Source organism: Erpetoichthys calabaricus, chromosome 10, assembly GCF_900747795.2.
Source record: "Erpetoichthys calabaricus chromosome 10, fErpCal1.3, whole genome shotgun sequence".
In the NCBI taxonomy this organism is placed as follows: Eukaryota; Metazoa; Chordata; class Cladistia; order Polypteriformes; family Polypteridae; genus Erpetoichthys; species Erpetoichthys calabaricus.
The window spans coordinates 139427894-139447988 of NC_041403.2; the positions used below are offsets into that span (position 1 = coordinate 139427894).

Genomic DNA, 20095 nt, shown 5'->3' on the forward strand with positions numbered 1-20095 from the left:
GTACGTCCGTAATATACCTTTAATTTTCTCTGGCGGTAATACAGGCGTGTGCGTCGGTAATATGCCTTTAATCTCCTCTGACAGTAATACTGGCTTGTATGTGGCTGTAATATGCGTCACTGTATTGTGTACCTTTAATTTCCTCTCGCAGTAATACTGGTTTGTATTTCCGTAAAACGCCTGTAACTTTCTCTGACAGTAATATCGCGCATCGCACCGTGCCCCCGCGCATGCGCACTTCACCAGAAGACACCTACACACGGACACCTGGATGAACATAGGGATTTTATATATATATATATATATTCAAACCTTCTATGATGAATGAAAACTTTGGACGCCGTTTTCCCTTGCCCGGACGCGGGTCACCGGGGCCCCACTCTGGAGCCAGGCCTGGAGGTGGGGCTCGATGGCGAGCGCCTGGTGGCCGGGCCTGCACCCATGGGGCTCGGCTGGGCACAGCCCGAAGAGGCAACGTGGGTCCCCCTTCCCATGGGCTCACCACCTATGGGAGGGGCCAAGGAGGTCGGGTGCAGTGTGAGTTGGGTGGTGGCCGAAGGTGGGGACCTTGGCGGTCCGATCCTCGGCTACAGAAGATGGCTCTTGGGACGTGGAATGTCACCTCTCTGAAGGGGAAGGAGCCTGAGCTAGTGTGCGAAGTTGAGAGGTTCCGGCTAGATATAGTCGGACTCACCTCGACGCACAGCTTGGACTCTGGAACCAATCTCCTTGAGAGGGGCTGGACTCTGTACCACTCTGGAGTTGCCCCCGGTGAGAGGCGCCGAGCGGGTGTGGGTATACTTATTGCCCCCCGACTTGGAGCCTGTACATTGGGGTTTACCCCGGTGGACGAGAGGGTAGCCTCCCTTCGCCTTCGGGTGGGGGGACGGGTCCTAACTGTTGTTTGTGCGTATGCACCGAACAGCAGTTCGGAGTACCCACCCTTTTTGGAGTCCCTGGAGGGGGTGCTAGAGGGCATACCTTCTGGGGACTCCCTCATTCTGCTGGGAGACTTCAATGCTCACGTGGGCAATGACAGTGAGACCTGGAAGGGCGTGATTGGGAGGAATGGCCCCCCCGATCTAAACCCAAGCGGTGTTTTGTTATTGGACTTCTGTGCTCGTCACGGATTGTCCATAACGAACACCATGTTCAAGCATAGGGGTGTTCATATGTGCACTTGGCACCAGGACACCCTAGGCCTGAGTTCGATGATTGACTTTGTGGTCGTGTCGTCTGACTTGCGGCCACATGTCTTGGACACTCGGGTGAAGAGAGGGGCGGAGCTGTCAACTGATCACCACCTGGTGGTGAGTTGGCTTCGATGGTGGGGGAGGATGCCGGTCAGGCGTGGTAGGCCCAAACGTGTTGTGAGGGTCTGCTGGGAACGTCTGGCAGAGCCCCCTGTCAGAAGTAGCTTCAACTCCCACCTCCGGCAGAACTTCGACCATGTCCCGAGGGAGGTGGGGGACATCGAGTCCGAATGGGCCATGTTCCGTGCCTCTATTGTTGAGGCGGCTGACCGGAGCTGTGGCCGTAAGGTGGTCGGTGCCTGTCGTGGCGGCAATCCCCGAACCCGTTGGTGGACACCGGTGGTGAAGGATGCCGTCAAGCTGAAGAAGGAGTCCTACAGGACCCTTTTGTCCTGTGGGACCCTGGAGGCAGCTGATAGGTACCGGCAGGCCAAGCGGAATGCAGCTTTGGTGGTTGCTGAGGCAAAAACTCGGGCGTGGGAGGAGTTTGGGGAGGCCATGGAGAACGACTTTCGGACGGCTTCGAGGAGATTCTGGTCCACCATCCGGCGTCTCAGGAAGGGGAAGCAGTGCAGTGTCAACACTGTATATGGTGGGGATGGTGCGCTACTGACCTCGACTCGGGACGTTGTGGGTCGGTGGGGGGAGTACTTCGAAGACCTCCTCAATCCCATTAACATGCCTTCCAATGAGGAAGCAGAGCCTGGGGACTCAGAGGTGGGCTCCCCCATCTCTGGGACTGAGGTCACCGAGGTGGTCAAAAAACTCCTTGGTGGCAGGGCCCCGGGGGTGGATGAGATACGCCCGGAGTTCCTCAAGGCTCTGGATGTTGTAGGACTGTCTTGGTTGACACGCCTCTGCAACATCGCATGGACATCAGGGACAGTGCCTCTGGATTGGCAGACTGGGGTGGTGGTCCCCCTCTTTAAGAAGGGGGACCGGAGGGTGTGTTCCAACTACAGAGGGATCACACTCCTCAGCCTCCCTGGAAAAGTTTATTCAGGGGTCCTGGAGAGGAGGGTCCGTCGGATAGTCGAGCCTCGGATTCAGGAGGAACAGTGTGGTTTTCGTCCTGGTCGCGGAACAGTGGACCAGCTCTATACCCTTAGCAGGGTCCTGGAGGGTGCATGGGAGTTTGGCCAACCAGTCTACATGTGTTTTGTGGACTTGGAAAAGGCATTCGACCGTGTCCCTCGGGGAATCCTGTGGGGGGTACTCCGAGAGTATGGGGTACCGGCCCCCCTGATAAGGGCTGTTCGGTCCCTGTACGATCGGTGCCAGAGCTTGGTCCGCATTGCCGGCAGTAAGTCGAACCCGTTTCCAGTGAGAGTTGGACTCCGCCAGGGCTGCCCTTTGTCACCGATTCTGTTCATAACTTTTATGGACAGAATTTCTAGGCGCAGCCAGGGCGTTGAGGGGGTCCGGTTTGGTGGGCTCAGGATTGGGTCACTGCTTTTTGCAGATGATGTTGTCCTGTTTGCTTCATCAGGCCGTGATCTTCAGCTCTCTCTGGATCGATTCGCAGCCGAGTGTGAAGCGGCTGGAATGAGAATCAGCACCTCCAAATCCGAGACCATGGTCCTCAGCCGGAAAAGGGTGGAGTGCCCTCTCAGGGTTGGTAGCGAGATCCTGCTTCAAGTGGAGGAGTTCAAGTATCTCGGGATCTTGTTCACGAGTGAGGGAAGAATGGAGTGTGAGATCGACAGGCGGATCGGTGCGGCATCCGCAGTAATGCGGGCGCTGCATCGGTCTGTCGTGGTGAAAAAGGAGCTGAGCCGCAAGGCGAAGCTCTCAATTTACCAGTCAATCTATGTTCCTACCTTCACCTATGGTCATGAACTATGGGTAGTGACCGAAAGAACGAGATCGCGAATACAAGCGGCTGAAATGAGTTTCCTCCGCAGGGTGTCTGGGCTTTCCCTTAAAGATAGGGTGAGAAGCTCAGTCATCCGGGAGGGGCTCAGAGTAGAGCCGCTGCTCCTCCGCATCGAGAGGAGTCAGATGAGGTGGCTCAGGCATCTGATCAGGATGCCTCCTGGACGCCTCCCCGGTGAGGTGTTCCGGGCACGTCCAACCGGGAGGAGGCCCCGGGGAAGACCCAGGACACACTGGAGGGACTATGTCTCTCGACTGGCCTGGGAACGCCTTGGGATTCTCCCGGAAGAGCTAGAAGAAGTGGCCGGGGAGAGGGAAGTCTGGGCATCTCTGCTCAAGCTGCTGCCCCCGCGACCCGACCTCGGATAAGCGGGAGACAATGGATGGATGGATGGATGGATATATATATATTTATATAGATAGATATACACATACACACACAATTTCTATGAAAAAATGACAATTTCAGGGTGTGTCTAGACCTTCAAATGGTAGATGTAAAATTGTAAATAAAATATATAAAAAATGAGAAAAAAACCTCCCAAATACACTTACATTCAAAGGTTTTAGAACACCTGTGTTTTCAGCTTTATTGAATGCACACAGTTTAATGTCAATGTTTTGTGAAATTAACGCATAGAACAAATAAACAATGGAAAAAAATTTTGATTCATCAAAGTCGTGGGCCACCTTTTGCTGATAGAGCAGCCAAACTGTGGTAACCCTTTCTATTCAGAATGCCAGTCACCAACTCCACCTCCCTTAAAAGAACCCCAGACCATGGCACTTCCTCCTCCATGTTTGACAGTTGGTGTCACACACTGAGGAACCATCCTTTCACCAACTCAATGGCATACAAACTCCCTCTGTGATGAACTGAAGATTTCAAATTTTGATTCATTGGTCCATTAGATTTTCTCTTAGTCTGCAGTAGTCCACTGTCAGTATTTCAAGGCCCTATTTTGTCCTTTAAGGAATGGCTTTCTTACTGCTACTCGCCTTTTCAAACCTGCAGCATGAAGTCTCCTCTTCACAGTAGAGACTGAGACTTGCTCTTCTTGACCACTGTTGAGATGTGCTTGAAGCTGGTGTGCTGTGAGGTACCTACCACACAAGCTGGTGACCCTCACAAACACATCTTCTGATTGGGTTTTGACTTTGATAGAAAGAGATCTGGCAGACCCAGAGTTTCTTCCAGTTTCCAATTGCCTTTAGATCGTGTAGGACACGTACTCACTGACACTTTTTTTTGGCTATTTCTCTAAATGAAAGGCCTACACTTCTAAGGGTAATAATGCTCTGTCTCATTTCATTTGTTAATTGCCATTTTCTTCCCATTACCACTGGAATTTACAATTCTCTACAGTGCAATATTGTCCAAGTAGCACTTCAGAGGGTGTAATAGCACAAGCTCTCCATCTGTCTTAACACAGAGTTGGAAGAGGCTAAGTAATCATGTCATAAAACACTGTCTACGGTCCATGTCCGCTAGTATTTCATAGCCGGCCAGCGCTCAACGTACCCTAAAACCCAGATAAAGTACAAAATCTCTTGAAATCAAAAAGTCACCAATGTTTATTGCATAAAAAATGATAAACTAGTATTTGTGGATTAGATAAAAGGACAAGATCAACAAAAAAATAAAATGTAACGAGCACAACAAAATAGTCATATGCAAAAAACAGGACGAATTCAATAAATTACTGAAAACATTCATGCACAGTACAATTATAGGCAACGGCTTATAAACAACTGCACATAGTCCAAAGCTGACACAAAAAAAAATAAAATGGTAGAAAGAGAAAAGGTAGAATAACTGGTCCAATGGTTATGTAGCAGCCAAAACCTATGTCTCAACAAGTGCTGAAGCTCTCCCCAAAATCTAGACTTAAAAATATTGTAAAAATAGCTTTAAGACAACCCTGAGCATTTCGGCAGGGGGGGGGTTTAGAACCTTTGCAATACACACAATAGCGACACCTATCCTCAACATTCCCCTCTTTACTAATGGCATTGAGGCCTTTTAAGTATTTCCTTCCCAGTTGATGAAAGCCAATTGGCTCCTACCATTAAGATAGAGGGGGAGGAACACCCCCTTATCGTAGCTTTATTCGCACATATATACCATCTTACATATATCTCACACATCCCTGGGAATTGCATCTGAACTCTTACAAAACAAGACACAAAATACATAAACGAGTGGAGTAAAACTATTAACATCCCCATAATGTGATTGCTTTCCTCCTTTCCCATTTCATTCCTCCCGACTGTTGCGAAATCAGCTGCTTGCTGGCTTTTAGCAGCATAAAGGGAGTACTGCCCATCAACTGACCACTAACATGGCTAGTCTGCGTAAGAAGAGGGCTCCGCCAAGCTGATAAGTGAAGGCATTATCTAAAATCGGGCGGCACGGTGGGTAGCGCTGCTGCCTCGCAGTTGGGAGACCTGGGGACCTGGGTTCGCTTTCCGGGTCCTCCCTGCGTGGAGTTTGCATGTTCTCCCCGTGTCTGCGTGGGTTTCCTCCCACAGTCCAAAGACATGCAGGTTAGGTGGATTGGCGATTCTAAATTGGCCCTAGTGTGTGCTTGGTGTGTGGGTGTGTTTGTGTGTGTTCTGCGGTGGGTTAGAACCCTGCCCAGGATTGGTTCCCTGCCTTGTGCCCTGTGTTGGCTGGGATTGGCTCCAGCAGACCCCCGTGACCCTGTGTTTGGATTCAGCGGGTTGGATGATGGATGGATGGATGGATGGATTATCTAAAATCAAAAATCTGATATTTACTGGAATGATGTGCTAACATTAAGTTTCTGATGGGGAATCTTCACTTTATGAATCTTTCATCAATATGGCTAAATAGCAGCTGCTGCTGGTTCTTCCGGCTCCCCACTCTGACAAAAGACCTGGTGACGGTTCTACTACGGTCACAAATCAACAGAAGTTGGGGCATCAGGACAAATTGCTTCAACTTGCAAGGCTTAATTTGTTTTAAATTGCTGCAGAACATCTACAGATATTAAAGTACTAATTGTTCCCTGAAAAAGGCCATTTGTAATATTCTGGAACCCCCCCAGTTTTTGCGAACCTCAACATCAAATTTAAACCTCTGGCAGTTTATGGCTTACCTTTTCACCATTTTAGGTCATTCATTGCATTTCAACTGATTAGACTGACGTGTTCTAAGAAGTTTGACCAGAAGTGTAAATAAAATCAATAACAGATCACAGACCACCTCAAAGCTCTTCAGTTACTATATTATTAGGTTCAGATATACGGCCATAAAGGCAAATACAAGGACAGCAGAATTGTCAGATTTCAGTCTGGTACACATTTATTATCTAGCATTATTTTCTCATACCCAGATACACTTGCAATTATACAGAAAACAACTTTCTTGTGCCTCAAGTCATATGAACAATATTCACTGTAAAAGCTATTAAAAGTGCTAAGCTAGTTTGCCTTCTGATAAGACACTATTGTTACTATTTATATGGAAAATAAAAACCAATACAAAATTTGCATAGGGGAAAGTTTTATTCATCTATAAACTTAAGTCAAAGCCATCAGTGCAGAAAGTTTAGTTGAACTGAAATTAGACCAGGCGCCTTCTCTTAGAATCACGCTCAACTTCATCACATTCCATGCTAGTCTCTAAACCCAGAGGAGATACCAAATTTAAAAGAGGGTCTTCAGAGGCACGGCCAAAAAGGGCTAACAGCAGTGCAACACCATAACCAGTGGCTCGCTCCCCCTGTGGACAAAGACCAACGTTAAAATATTTTGTAATAAAGAAGGATATGTTCTCAGGTCAACAAACTGCTTTACGCAACAATACTCACAGCATGAACTGGAGAAGCTATGTCCACATGAACCCAGACACCTGGCCAGTCAAAGCCAATGTGGGAGGCAATAAAGAGAGCAGCACAAGAACTCTGTGCATTCTCACGGTCCTGTAAATGGCAGATAAAAGACCTGATCACAACTAAGGAACCACAGCCTACTGTGTCACAAACGTCTAGTGCTGATCCCAAATACTCCCTGAAGTCAAAATGAATTTTTCTTTATTGTGGAAGTAAAAAACTAAACTCAGTAGAATCTATGTATTGATTAATTTAAAACAGAGCATTCAATGTATTTTTATTTTATCCATAATCTAGGACAGTAAAAGCAAAACTGACCGACTATCTTTCCACTTCACCTGTTGTAATATGGATTTCATATATCACAAAGCAAGTTATAAAGCACCCATTGTTCTCATGTCTTCAAGTTTGTTTAAAATGTGTCATTTTTAGCATATCACAGTGCAAGTGTCATTATGTGACTGATCAAGGATGTCCAATAACCAGTCTCCAAATATCCAATATCAGCAAGAAAGAAAAATAAAACACCCAACAACAAATCACAATTTATGCTGACCCAATTCCTGTATTTCACATGAAATTATCTGCACTGAAACAATACTTAGAATTCCTTTGTGAAGTTTAGAAATATCTTCTAAGTTAAAACACCCTTTTCAGACCACAGAATGGAAAGGCCTCAACATATAATGCAATATTCAAAAACTTTTAAGGCATCATCTGAGCACATGCACATTGTTGGTGGTTATCTCTTCCACGATAGCACATTATTCTTTTTGGTAAATTGACATTATGTCACTGACAGGGACAAAAACAAACAACCTTATATTGGTTTGTGGTCTATGCCAAAATCTCTACAAAATCATGGCTGGAATGTGCAGATCTAATATTTGTTGTTTTTAATGAACCAATTCTTTGCAATACAAGCTATTTTAAAAAGGAAACCTACCGCAACAGAGTTTTTCATGTCTGCCACAGCAGAAGTAAACTCACTAAAATGTAGCTCAGGACAGTAGACCAATGGATGTATAAGGTCCCCACTGCTTCGGCCAGCTTTGGCACATGCAGTTTCCCAAGTTTCACTGTTGGTCACTACAGCTGCATGGTACTTCCCAGTTGAAATTCCCTTATTAAACAAAAAGAAAATTATTTTGAAACTACTATATTCTCACTTAAACATTAAAATGACAGCAGAAGTATGAACAAGGAGAAGAAAAATGAATACATAACCATTTCAACACAGACACAAGTAGTTTCATTTTTAAGGGCTTAAGAGTTCTGTAGAAGCACGATACCTGAGCTCCAGTGAGAGTAGCCATGTCCAAAATGATATCGGCACCAAGATCCTTGCTTGCATAAGCAACCCCGTCTGACAGCACCAAGCGACCCTCTGCATCAGTGTTGTTAATCTCAACTGACCTAAGACATTAAGAAGAAATCATCACTAGCCATTGGCCAAGCACTTCATTGAATCAATATCCTTTCTAAGGATGTTGCAAGAACTAATACTTTGGTATCGACTTGGTACCGAAGTTAAGAAAACGTAACAGTACTAGCTCCCCCCCCCCCCCATATCAATATTTCCGAGTGAAAGTTGGTAACGCATTTATGCGGGACTACAAATAGACAAATTATTTTGGAAGGCACAATACAAAGCAAAGAAAACCGGAGTAAATGCTACATGTAAAAATGGCTCAAAATGGTCATGAGACAATATAACAAAAACTCGTCAAAAAGAAAAAAAAAAAATAAATTAGATGTCATGTCTGGAAATGCTGCGTTTTCAAGACTGGAGACATTCAGCTCATATTTGTGGGAATCATGCTTAGCCTCAGACCCGCCATCCATTAATGCATGTTGCCAGTTCTAAAGACATATGAGAAAAAGAGCAAACATTTTTGCACAACAGTGAACAATTTCTCATTGTATATACATCAGTCCCCAGTGCTAATGGACTGTTTTCAAAATACAAGACACAGTGATCATTTGATAACACCAAAAATCATAAAATGGCAGCGGAGGCCAAGGCCTTTTCTCAACAAATGGACTCATATTGGCCTAGTCTTGGCAACTGAAGTCACACTTGTTGCAAATCTGTCTCTAAACCAATTAGTATAAGCTACAACACATAAAAAGGGGTAGGTGGTGTGGTTTGTTTCTTAATGTAAAATAGAACAAGATAGACAACCACAACCCCTACAACAGAGAAAATGAGAAGGAGTAGGAAGAGGAGTACCTGCTGCACGGGTTGAGTTATGAGTGAGACATAGAACAGTTGTCTTTGATAAAATCAGAGCAACTATTTTAGACCATGTGATAAAATCATGGCCTCTTTGTGTGAGGTTAGAGGGGGCAGCCAGATATTGCAAGCTTGTGTGTGGCATCAATTATTCAGACAGTCCAGAGAGAGAATCAGTAAGGCACCCAAACATGCATGTACCATATTTGCTAGTTACACTAGCCCTACAGGAGTGCCGTGCCTATATACTCTCTCGGTGGAAATATACTGCTTTCAGATCAGGAGAGCTGCTACTGGAGGCAGAGGCAAATTCTTTACCATTGCACAAGAGGCAGAGATTGTTCAGATGATGCAGAAGAACAATGACCTACATTTAAAGGAAATACAGACTGCTATTAATGCAAACTTTCAACAACACTGATACTGTCGGTATATCCTCCATTGATTGGGTCTGGTGGATTGTTTATGACCACTGGCCCTACAGCAGAATGCTGCTATTGGATGCTATGACGGAGGCTTGTAGGACAATCAGAGCATCTGACTGTCAGAGCTAGATTTGGCGTGCCCAGAGGTATTTCCGATGTTGAATTGCCAAGAAAAATATTTTGTAGGACATTGACGAAAAAAAAAAAAAAAAAAAAGTGGTCCAATATCCAGGACAGGATCAATCAGAAAAAGCAGATGATTTTGATTCTCAAATCAAAGGCAAACCATAATATAATCTATACAGGTAGGTTTCTTCCATATGATCAGGATTTGTGTTTGGAGTTTGACTGTACCTACAGTATACAAATGCCCAATACAATAATATTTTATTTCACTGAATGTGCATCTTCTCTTTATAGCATTTTGCATTTGTTGGACCGTCTGTGTGTATACATGTGTTTTTTTAGGTGGATTACAATAAACGTATGAATCAAGAATTGTGCTAAAAAATGTTCCATGGTTTTTGCTCTGCCTCACCGAGATGTATGGTTAGCATTTTGGTTGAGAATTTCCAGTGAATACTTGCATGTGTTACTGTTGTAATACTAGTTACTGCTTGAGTGGATTATGCAGTTTTGCAGCATGGATTTCTTGTTTTGACTGGAGTATTGAGCCCTGCAGTGAAAATAGTTTTGAAAAATGCATTATTGTTTTGCAGGTTTTGTTGATTTTGTTAAAAGAATATGGTTGCTGTTTTACCACTGTGGTAAAGAACCTGAGAAAAACAAAAAGTTTGATTTCACACAGAAAATGAAACTAACAAAAACCATGAGGACAGATTTAGAAAAACATCAAGATTTTGTGACATCTAAAAATTGAATTATTTTGAGACATCCTTTAAAATATGACCAAGTTTTCTAACAGGCTAAAGATGCAAATATAAAAACTTGCAAGTGAAAATGTTAAAAAAAACTTAACAGAGGGATTCTCTGTCAAAAACGCTTTTAAAAGCATGTTCTTAGAAAAACAGATTTGAAGAATTTGTTTAAATTAAGATATTCTAAATTATCTTGAAATTCACTAATTCAGCAGTACATCTATAATAATGTTTGAATTTTTTGCATATATTTTTAATTTTAAGTAGCATGTTTCAGTTACTGGAGAGAAAAGGTCAAAATACAGGTTTTGGAACCGCAGCATACTATACGAACAGGTATAGCAAAGGAGTGAAGCATATGAGTGAAGTTATTGTATCTAGGCTTTATAAAGATCTTAAGCAAAGCATCGCCACGTCTCTCAGGTCAGCAGAGAGAATAGCCCTAACTTGTGACAGCTGCTTATACAGGGCAGCCAAATTTTTGACAATCATGTCATTACATTAAAAACGACTAGGTGCCTGGGGCAGATGTGTTGCAGACAAGCATGCTGCACACTAGTCGCACCAGGAGCAACCTCACTACCTATACTAGTATGCAGAGCCTAGATACTGGCCATTGTTCCAAAAACCTTTCTAACATCTCCAATGCACCATTTCTTTGCGTAACCACATCAGTCACAAGTTTGTGCAATAAATATTGCTTCTCTTTTAGCAGTCGGCTACAATAGCTGTACTGCTATGGTGAAAAAATGTTTGCAACACACCTCACCCAGCTGAGCAAGTGGGCAATTATTGTAATTTTCAGAGCAGCCCGTGATACCAAACTGTACTGTATGTGTAACTTGTAGAATAGTAGAGACAGACACAAATCTCCCACTGTATCTTTAATTTTGACTAATTCAAGATTAGTTTAAAATGTCCAATAGGGTGAATACATTTGTCTAATAGGTTACTGAATAACATTTAAGGATCAATATTTAATTTTTTTTTTTTTTTTTTTTTTTAAAATAGTATTTGCTAGATGATATAGGTATTTCATAAAGTAGATGTCACTGTATTAAGTTATAATGGGGGGCTCCATGTTTATGTGTTGACTCTGATGTGGCGATAAATGTTTCCTAAATTATGGTGAATTCTGAATGTGTGCAGTGCTGTGAAAAAAGTTTACATTTTTAAAGAACAATATTTTATTTCACATCTTGCAAATGCAGATTCTGTTCATTACTGTTCACTACTAATCAAGTATTGATTCTTAAATGTCATTCCATTCTTATGCATATGTAATAAAGATACCATGTAGACACCATTTTAATAAAGTGTTACTGAAATTTGTCACTTTATATTAATGTTCTCTATGTATGGTCAAGTAATCTGTACAAAAGCCAACACATTAGCATGCACGGATATATTTGAAGATAAAATTTATATTGAATTGGGACATTAGGTTTCATTTTGTCATAATATGTAATAGTGCTAATTATGCTGAGTAATATATAATATGAAATGAACAAGTGGGTGCTATGCGCTTGCCACTTTGTGGATCTGCCGCTCACGTATGAGGAAGTGGATGTACAATTTAAACAGATAGTTCTATTATGCATATGTAACTACTCCCATGAAAATAACAATTTTACATTAAAGTGATTAATTAACCATAGTAAAACATAATAAAAGAAAATTGTTTCATGTTGCGTTAGAGGTACTCATTGTATTACATGTTTTTGTTCCATTTGGCTTTGAAATTAATACACAAAAATACTTTAAAACTTACACTTTTACTGAAAAACTTCAGTTAAAACAATTTTTTTTAAATTAACTTTTTGTCAATATCACATTGAATTTTGATTCTGTGTTTGGACTTGCATCATGACAATGCAATGTATAACTGCCGTGAGTGAATTTGGTTTCTTTCTCTCTAATAAATAAACCAACTTTTTCCAAATGTTTGTCCCTTTCATTTGCTAATTGTCATAGCAATAGCTATTTGAACGGGAAACTGTAAACATTATAATACGAATGACATATCAAGATCTCCTTTGGTGTCTAATGTTATCCACGTAAGATGTACTACATTACCTTTCTTATTGCCTGTTAAAATTTTACGTCAGAATTGTTCTACCAATTTTGAACACAACTAATCTTGTCCTATTGCATAGCCCATCGCTCAGACACAAATTACGCAATAACATTATGATACATCCTTCTTTCAACAGTAATTTGGCCGGTGGAAGACTGGACGGTGTTAATGATTGTAGATATTCTTCGGGATATTGTAAGTTGATGTTTTCATGTTCCGCACCATCACCGCCAATTGTTTCAGCACAGTCTATTGATATGTATTTAACCAATTTGCAGTGTAACTGATCGTCATTTTTGGCGTCAATTCATTTGACTTTGTTTCTCGGTGCTAGGATTGTCTGTGTACTCATTTTTTCTGTTAACTCTTCGAGATGAAATTCTTCAATAATAGTTGGACATAATACGTCTTCTTTAATTAGGAACTTAAACTGAGGAAAATGTTAAAATTTGTAACAGCTGAGAGAGCAGGAACTGAGTTTGTCAAAAGCATTCACACGAATGTGAGGCACGAGAACTGTGGGCGTGACTTGGAAAAAAAAAAAAATAATAATAATATGGCCAAAGTCTTGTCCCAAGAGATATATTATATATACACACACACACAGTGGATCCGGAAAGTATTCACAGTGCATCACTTTTTCCACATTTTGTTATGTTACAGCCTTATTCCAAAATGAATTCATTTTTTCCCCCTTCAGAATTCTACACACAACACCCCCATAATGACAATGTGAAAAAAGTTTACTTGAGGTTTTTGCAAATTTATTAAAAATAAAAAAATTGAGAAAGCACATGTACATAAGTATTCATTCACAGCCTTTGCCGTGAAGCTCGAAATTGAGCTCAGGTGCATCCTGTTTCCCCTGATCATCCTTGAGATGTTTCTGCAGTTTAATTGGAGTCCACCTGTGGCAAATTCAGTTGACTGGACAGGATATGGAAAGGCACACACCTGTCTATAGAAGGTCCCACAGTTGACAGTTCATGTCAGAGCACAAACCAAGCATGAAGTCAAAGGAATTGTCTGTAGACCTCTGAGACAGGATTGTCTCGAGGCACATATCTGGGGAAGGTTACAGAAAAATGTCTGCTGCTTTGAAGGTCCCAATGAGCACAGTGGCCTCCATCAGGACTCTTCCTAGAGCTGGCCAGCCATCTAAACTGAGCGATCAGGGGAGAAGGGCATTAGTCAGGGAGGTGACCAAGAACCCGATGGTCACTCTGTCAGAGCTCCAGAGGTCCTCTGTGGAGAGAGGAGAACCTTCCAGAAGGACAGCCATCTCTGCAGCAATCCACCAATCAGGCCTGTATGGTAGAGTGGCCAGACGGAAGCCACTCCTTAGCAAAAGGCACATGGCAGCCCGCCTGGAGTTTGCCAAAAGGCACCTGAAGGACTCTCAGACCATGAGAAAGAAAATTCTCTGGTCTGATGAGACAAAGATTGAACTCTTTGGTATGAATGCCAGGCTTCACGTTTGGAGGAAACCTGGCACCATCCCTACAGTGAAGCATGGTGGTGGCAGCATCATGCTGTGGGGGATGTTTTTCAGCGGCAGGAACTGGAAGACTATTCAGGATAAAGGCAAAGATGACTGCAGCAATGTACAGAGACATCCTGGATGAAAACCTGCTCCAGAGCGCTCTTGACCTCAGACTGGGGCGACAGTTCATCTTTCAGCAGGACAACGACCCTAAGCACACAGCCAAGATATCAAAGGAGTGGCTTCAGGACAACTCTGTGAATGTCCTTGAGTGGCCCAGCCAGAGCCCAGACTTGAATCTGATTGAACATCTCTGGAGAGATCTTAAAATGGCTGTGCACAGACGCTTCCCATCCAGCCTGATGGAGCTTGAGGGGTGCTGCAAAGAGGAATGGGCGAAACTGGCCAAGGATAGGTGTGCCAAGCTTGTGGCATCATATTCAACAAAACTTTTGGCTGTAATTGCTGCCAAAGGTGCATCGACAAAGTATTGAGCAAAGGCTGTGAATATTTTTTATTTTTATTAAATTTGCAAAAATCTCAAGTAAACTTTTTTCAAATTGTCATTATGGGGTGTTGTGTGCAGAATTCTGACGGGAAAAAATGAATTTAATCCATTTTGGAATAAGGCTGTAACATAACAAAATGTGGAAAAAGTGATGCACTGTGAATACTTTCTGGATGCACTGTATATGTGTGAATGAGAGAGAGAGAAATTTTATACATACACACACACACACACAGGTACATACACTGTGTGTGTTTATGTACTGATACTTTCTGTACTATACGGTAGTTGCTGCTATGTTCTAGGTTTGTATATTTTTTTCTTTGGTTTTCTAATGCATATAGTTTCATGTGTATCATTTTATTTTTCTCAGTTTCAGCAATTATGTAAAGTTTAAAATAAATCCTTCACATTTCATTTTTGTCCAAAACATTTTTTTTTACTCTGCATTATGCCTATATTTTTTGCATTCCCCCCCCCCCCCCCCCCCAAGTAAGGTTTTGATAAAAGTATAAATACATGTATAAAAACATGGTGTCCAAGTCTTAAAACAGTGGTGAAAGGTTTTTATTCATTGGTCACAGTGTTTAAGTGTTTGACTGACTTTCAATGTTTTGACACATGTGAAAAAAGTTGATTGTTTTAGTGTCTTTTGCACAAGCGAGTCTGTGTTATGAGAAATCCCTCAACTGTTTTGAGACCTGCACTAACAGTGGTGAAAATGATGTTCCTGATGTGAGACATGCATCAATGCAATAAAGAAAAACTGTAATACAGAAGCTACTTCTTCGGCTAAACAGAAAACCTTATGCCAACAACTGGATATGTGTTTTAGTAGATAGCTCCTAGACGTGACTTAATTGGTTTATTTCATACACTAGTTGTCAACCATCGTTCAAACATTTTTAAACTACATGGATAAGTTAACTGGAAGCATCTCATTAGTAATTAGACTATCAGATATCCTTCTGAGATTCAAATTAATCATTCTTGTTTATCTGACAAAAGAACAAGCTTTAAGAAATATTAAAATAAACTGGGCTGCAGTCTGCTGGATACTACCCATTGAGAGTTTGGTTACAAGTCTTTGCCTGTACCATATTTAAATGGATTGGACTTGGCTGGATAAAGACATGTGCAAATAAGTATGCATGGCAGAAGATAGTGAAAGGCTTACTTTCCTGAGTACAGGATGTGGATGTCATCAGGACGGGTAGCATTTGGCCCAACAGCATTCTCCGCCAAGCAGAAAACAGCATGAAGATTGTCTTTGAAGCCCTGGAGTCAGAGGGTGAGCAAGGTCTTAAGATTAAGAAAAGACAGAATTCTTGACATTCAAATTAAACAACTAAACCTCAAAAATGTTTCCCCTTATACTGTATTACAAAGCATCCGATATGATATCCACATATAACCCTACTCTTGCAAAACAACCCATCTTTGTAACTTAACTCGAAAACCCAACACTACTGTTCAGTTAATGACAAGGGGGTGGGGGGAAATCCTACACACACACACAAGCACCAACCAGTTGTCTTTTTACACTTACCCGTTTAACAGCAGCTTTAAATGCCCCCAGGACAGCTGCGGCACCTCCACAGTCTCTTTTCATTCCAGGCATAGTGGTCTGCAAGGACAGTAATCTTTTAATGCAGAAAGCTTCAATCCTAAACCTAAATATCCACGGAAAACAAATTAGCTCACTAGGAATCATTTTGCACCTCCAATGTAAACATTCCTTCTAATAAGGAAGTAATTTAAAATTTAAATGACATAAAAGCAGAAGCCAGATTGGAATTAAAGGCGTTCAGCTCCAACTGACATTACTCTCAGCTCATCTCAAACAAAGAATGTTTTCATTGCACACAGCTAGGTAGACCCTTTAATGTTGGTGGTTTTCATACAACACCAAGACATGCTTCTCCCCACTAGTGGCAGACCAGACATACAGCACATTTCTCTGTCCTCCACACACCAACGTTTGCTTACCTTTCCTTTGATGCTCAGTCCTCCAGTATCATACACGATCCCTTTCCCTACCCATGCAATAGTCTGTGTAGCACCCTCTGGGAGATGACTCAAGACTGCCAGAGCTGGTGGGTGTTCAGCGGCTTTACCAACACCATAAATTCCTAGGTAACACACATAAAAATATTTAATAAAAAGGTACTGAAAAAACTACGTATTCAGAGCAAGGCTGTAATCAAAAATGTCACATAAAAGTGACTTTGTGTCAACGCTATGCTGGCCACACTGCACAACTAAGGCCACCATGGAGAAATTTTGGCTACCAGATATAATCTGCTACTTAACAATGCACTGCATACACTGTAATGACAGCATGGTGCCAGAGTAGTTGGCTCCACTGCCACCCAGCTCTAGTAAAACTGGGTTTAAATCCTGGTCATAATGTATAATTTACCTAATGTTCACCTAATGTTTGTATGGTCTTCTCCTTGTACTCGGACTTCTTTCTACATCCCAAAGATTCACACATTGCCCAATATGGCAACTTTAAACAAGTTAGTGGATGCTTTAAAATGCGGTAGAGTATCATCAGGGTTGGTTCCTGCCTTGTGCCCCGTGCTGCAGGAACAGGTCCCTCTCTCTCGTGATTGATCAGGTTCCTTAAAGATAGGTGGATACATTCCAAGGAATTTTACTTACCTCCAAATCCTCTCTCTTTAAGCTCTTCTCCACGGATTATTGCTGGAACAATTCCAAGCTCACTTCCAACTACCTTGATCTCCTTTATAAATGAATAAAGGGGCACTTGAATTTAGAGCTAGGTTAGAGGATCAAGCAAATATAAATTAAACTTACTAAAGCTAACCAAGTGGAATTAAAGGCTACTCACTTGCAGAAAATGGTCTGTATTCATCTCATTACATGGTGTGTCAACAATACGTGCTGCTAACCGAACTCCTTCAGCGGCATTTGACAAGCACTATTCCAAAATAAAGGGCTAGTATCAGCTTTAATGCAATTTACCAAAGCTCCTTAAATCAAAATGATATAAGGAAAAAAAAAACAAAATGCCTCCTCGTATAGGAGGACTCCGGACAGTGCCAGTTGAGAATGGCAGCCACCTACCTCCAGAGCGGATACTTCCAAGGGTCCGTTATCCTGGCCCACTACAATAAACTCGACAACAACTACCCGTTTGTCTGCTCGTCGCGAGGCCGACGAACGACGGGTGAAGAGTGGAAAGGCCCTGGCGATGGCGCAGGCAGAAGCGAACACTTCAGATCGCTCGCAGATCATCTACGAAGCAACCGGATTAGTTACTTGACGGCAACGCCCACACCTCCCCTTGCCAAGGGTATCAGGATTAGAAAAGACAAACCCCATGCATCAATCACAACAATTTCACTGAATAAACCCACCCTCAAAAAAAGTCTCGGCAGTGAAAAAAGGACTCACCACAATACACCTGTTAGCTCCCACCGGCATACAATTTCTAAGAAGCCGCGTCAAGAAATGGGTCGCAGCCGGACTGTTGTGCCGACTCACTCGGGATGGCAAGGCGGCTACAACTGCATAATTTAAATAGAGTGGACAACTGTCCGTTGGATTTGGATTCAGAGTTGCAAGGGCGGACTGCCATGTCTAAAAACAACACAAAAAATATAGAACAATAAAATGAGAAACAAACATTTTTAGCATAGCCATTGTGCGTATAAGTACACGCCACTTGAAATTCATTGAGGATATGTTACAGATGAACGGTATATGTGGAGACCTCTGGAGGATATGGATGAGGAAGTGATCGGAGTAATCTGTTTTGAAGCGCTAAGCTGTTGGCCTGGCATACCTAAGCATGCCGAAGAGTCCCTCGATTGTTTAGACACTGGGCAGTCACCTCAATTGATGAAGCCTCTGAACAATACGCGCACGTGAAAGGACGCTGCGCCGAGCTCACCGACCAGCAAAGGCCCACGCGAGCGTTCTTACCTCCTGGTTAACGGAGGGCTGTAGCTTTCCCTGCAGTTGACTCCAAGACACTCGCTGCAGGTTTGACAGCTGCCCAAGTATAAGCACTGGGCGAGTCAGCGGGTCGGAGTCTCCAGTACTCTCCCGAAACTCTAACGTCACATTCGCCATGTTCAACCCAATTACAACTGCTGCCTTCCCACTGACAGCTTCGCGCGGGCTCGGCACCGCAACATCGCAGTCCCGCTGATGCCGCTCACGCGACATCCAAACAGTAGCCTGATAGGCTCAGCACTCGAGGCCGCGTGACATCCGTACAGGCTTCTTATAGGGCGAAGAACTTTCCCGGCGTCCCTAGCGCCACACTCTTAGCGAGCAAAGTTCGTCTTGATATCAGTTTCAGAAGGAGCGAGAACATTGTAATATAAGATAAAAGTCATAAAAGAGTGTTGTGGAAAGTTTACTTTCAGAATTGTTCAACGCATTTATAAACGTGAAAGGTAACAACTTCTCCAGTTGACAGAACCATGGAAGACCATAGAAGTACATTGCAACATATCCATGTTATGTTTTCAGTATCAGTGCTTAGTGAAAAAAGGAATTTGACATTTAAAAGAGATCGAAAGAAACGCCCATTTTCTTAAACCGCTAGTTTTATGGCTGATATAATGTTCTGCTGACTAATCACATTTTGCGGCCAATTGTGTTAAAAGCAAGGGAAGCAAACAGTGATATTTAAAAGTCGAGAATCAGTTCTTTATTATTATTATTATTATTCTTGGCCCTTCACAGACAGTAATTGGAAAATGAGTAGGACAAGAAAACAAAATATAAATGAAATGAAAAGAGACCAGATGGGGTAGAGATGGTGGTCGTGGGGAGTAAAGGAGAAGGGACAGAGAGTAAGTTATGTATATGTGATAGCTTAGTAATTGCAACACCTGGCAATAAACATTTGAAATTAGCTCACAAAATGACCCCTCTGACCAATCTGTGAATTTTCTAAGTGGGAATGTCTCAATCACGACTTAAAGGGAAAAAAAAGTATTCTCCCATCTCACAGGCTTAAAAGGCCAAGATAGCGTTTTAAAATGAGACACACCTAACAGGAAAGTACCATTTTAGACTATAAAAGAGACTGGATAGGCCAAGTGTTTCGTAGCAGTTAAAAAAAAGAACAGGTGTCGGAATTTTAATACATAAAATAATCCAACGTGAAATAACGAAGTATCTCATCCTGAAGGCCGCTATGTCATGGTGGTGGGGAAATTATCCAGCTGGTAAACGTATATGCACCCAATATAGATCCGAGAGAATATATATGTAAAATGTATTGGCACGGGTATCAGATATAGACACTCAAAATTATAATAGCTGGAGATTTTAATTGCATTTTAAATTCAGACACCTATAAAATCTAAAACAATTTCACGATTCATTGCATAACACATTGTATCGGATTCATGGAGATTTCTATATCCAAATTCACAACAATGGTCCTTATTCTTGTCTATATCTCATAATTATTCAAGAATTGGCAGATTTCTTCATTGAAAAAAAAAATATCTGA

At 42.3% G+C, this 20095-nt stretch overlaps 1 protein-coding gene across 3 annotated transcripts in view; it reads right to left on the reverse strand.

The window, feature by feature from the left end:
- Positions 1-18832, reverse strand: part of npepl1 (aminopeptidase like 1) — a 73274-nt gene extending 54442 nt beyond the window's left edge. Inside the window, exons 1-12 of one of the 3 annotated variants that reach the window (XM_028811953.2) lie at positions 18547-18832; positions 18016-18201; positions 17686-17856; positions 17450-17539; positions 17260-17341; positions 16582-16724; positions 16142-16219; positions 15770-15870; positions 8278-8401; positions 7932-8108; positions 6965-7075; positions 6641-6876 (exon numbers count right to left, since the gene is read on the reverse strand). In XM_028811953.2, coding sequence (XP_028667786.1) covers positions 6718-6876; positions 6965-7075; positions 7932-8108; positions 8278-8401; positions 15770-15870; positions 16142-16219; positions 16582-16724; positions 17260-17341; positions 17450-17539; positions 17686-17856; positions 18016-18201; positions 18547-18792 — 1668 coding nt within the window. In that variant the 5' untranslated portion in view covers positions 18793-18832 and the 3' untranslated portion in view covers positions 6641-6717. Of the gene's footprint in view, positions 1-6640; positions 6877-6964; positions 7076-7931; positions 8109-8277; positions 8402-15769; positions 15871-16141; positions 16220-16581; positions 16725-17259; positions 17342-17449; positions 17540-17685; positions 17857-18015; positions 18202-18546 lie in introns of those variants that run through there. The other 2 variants (XM_051933087.1, XM_051933086.1) reach the window with 2 other exon arrangements.
- Positions 18833-20095: the final 1263 nt, after the last annotated feature.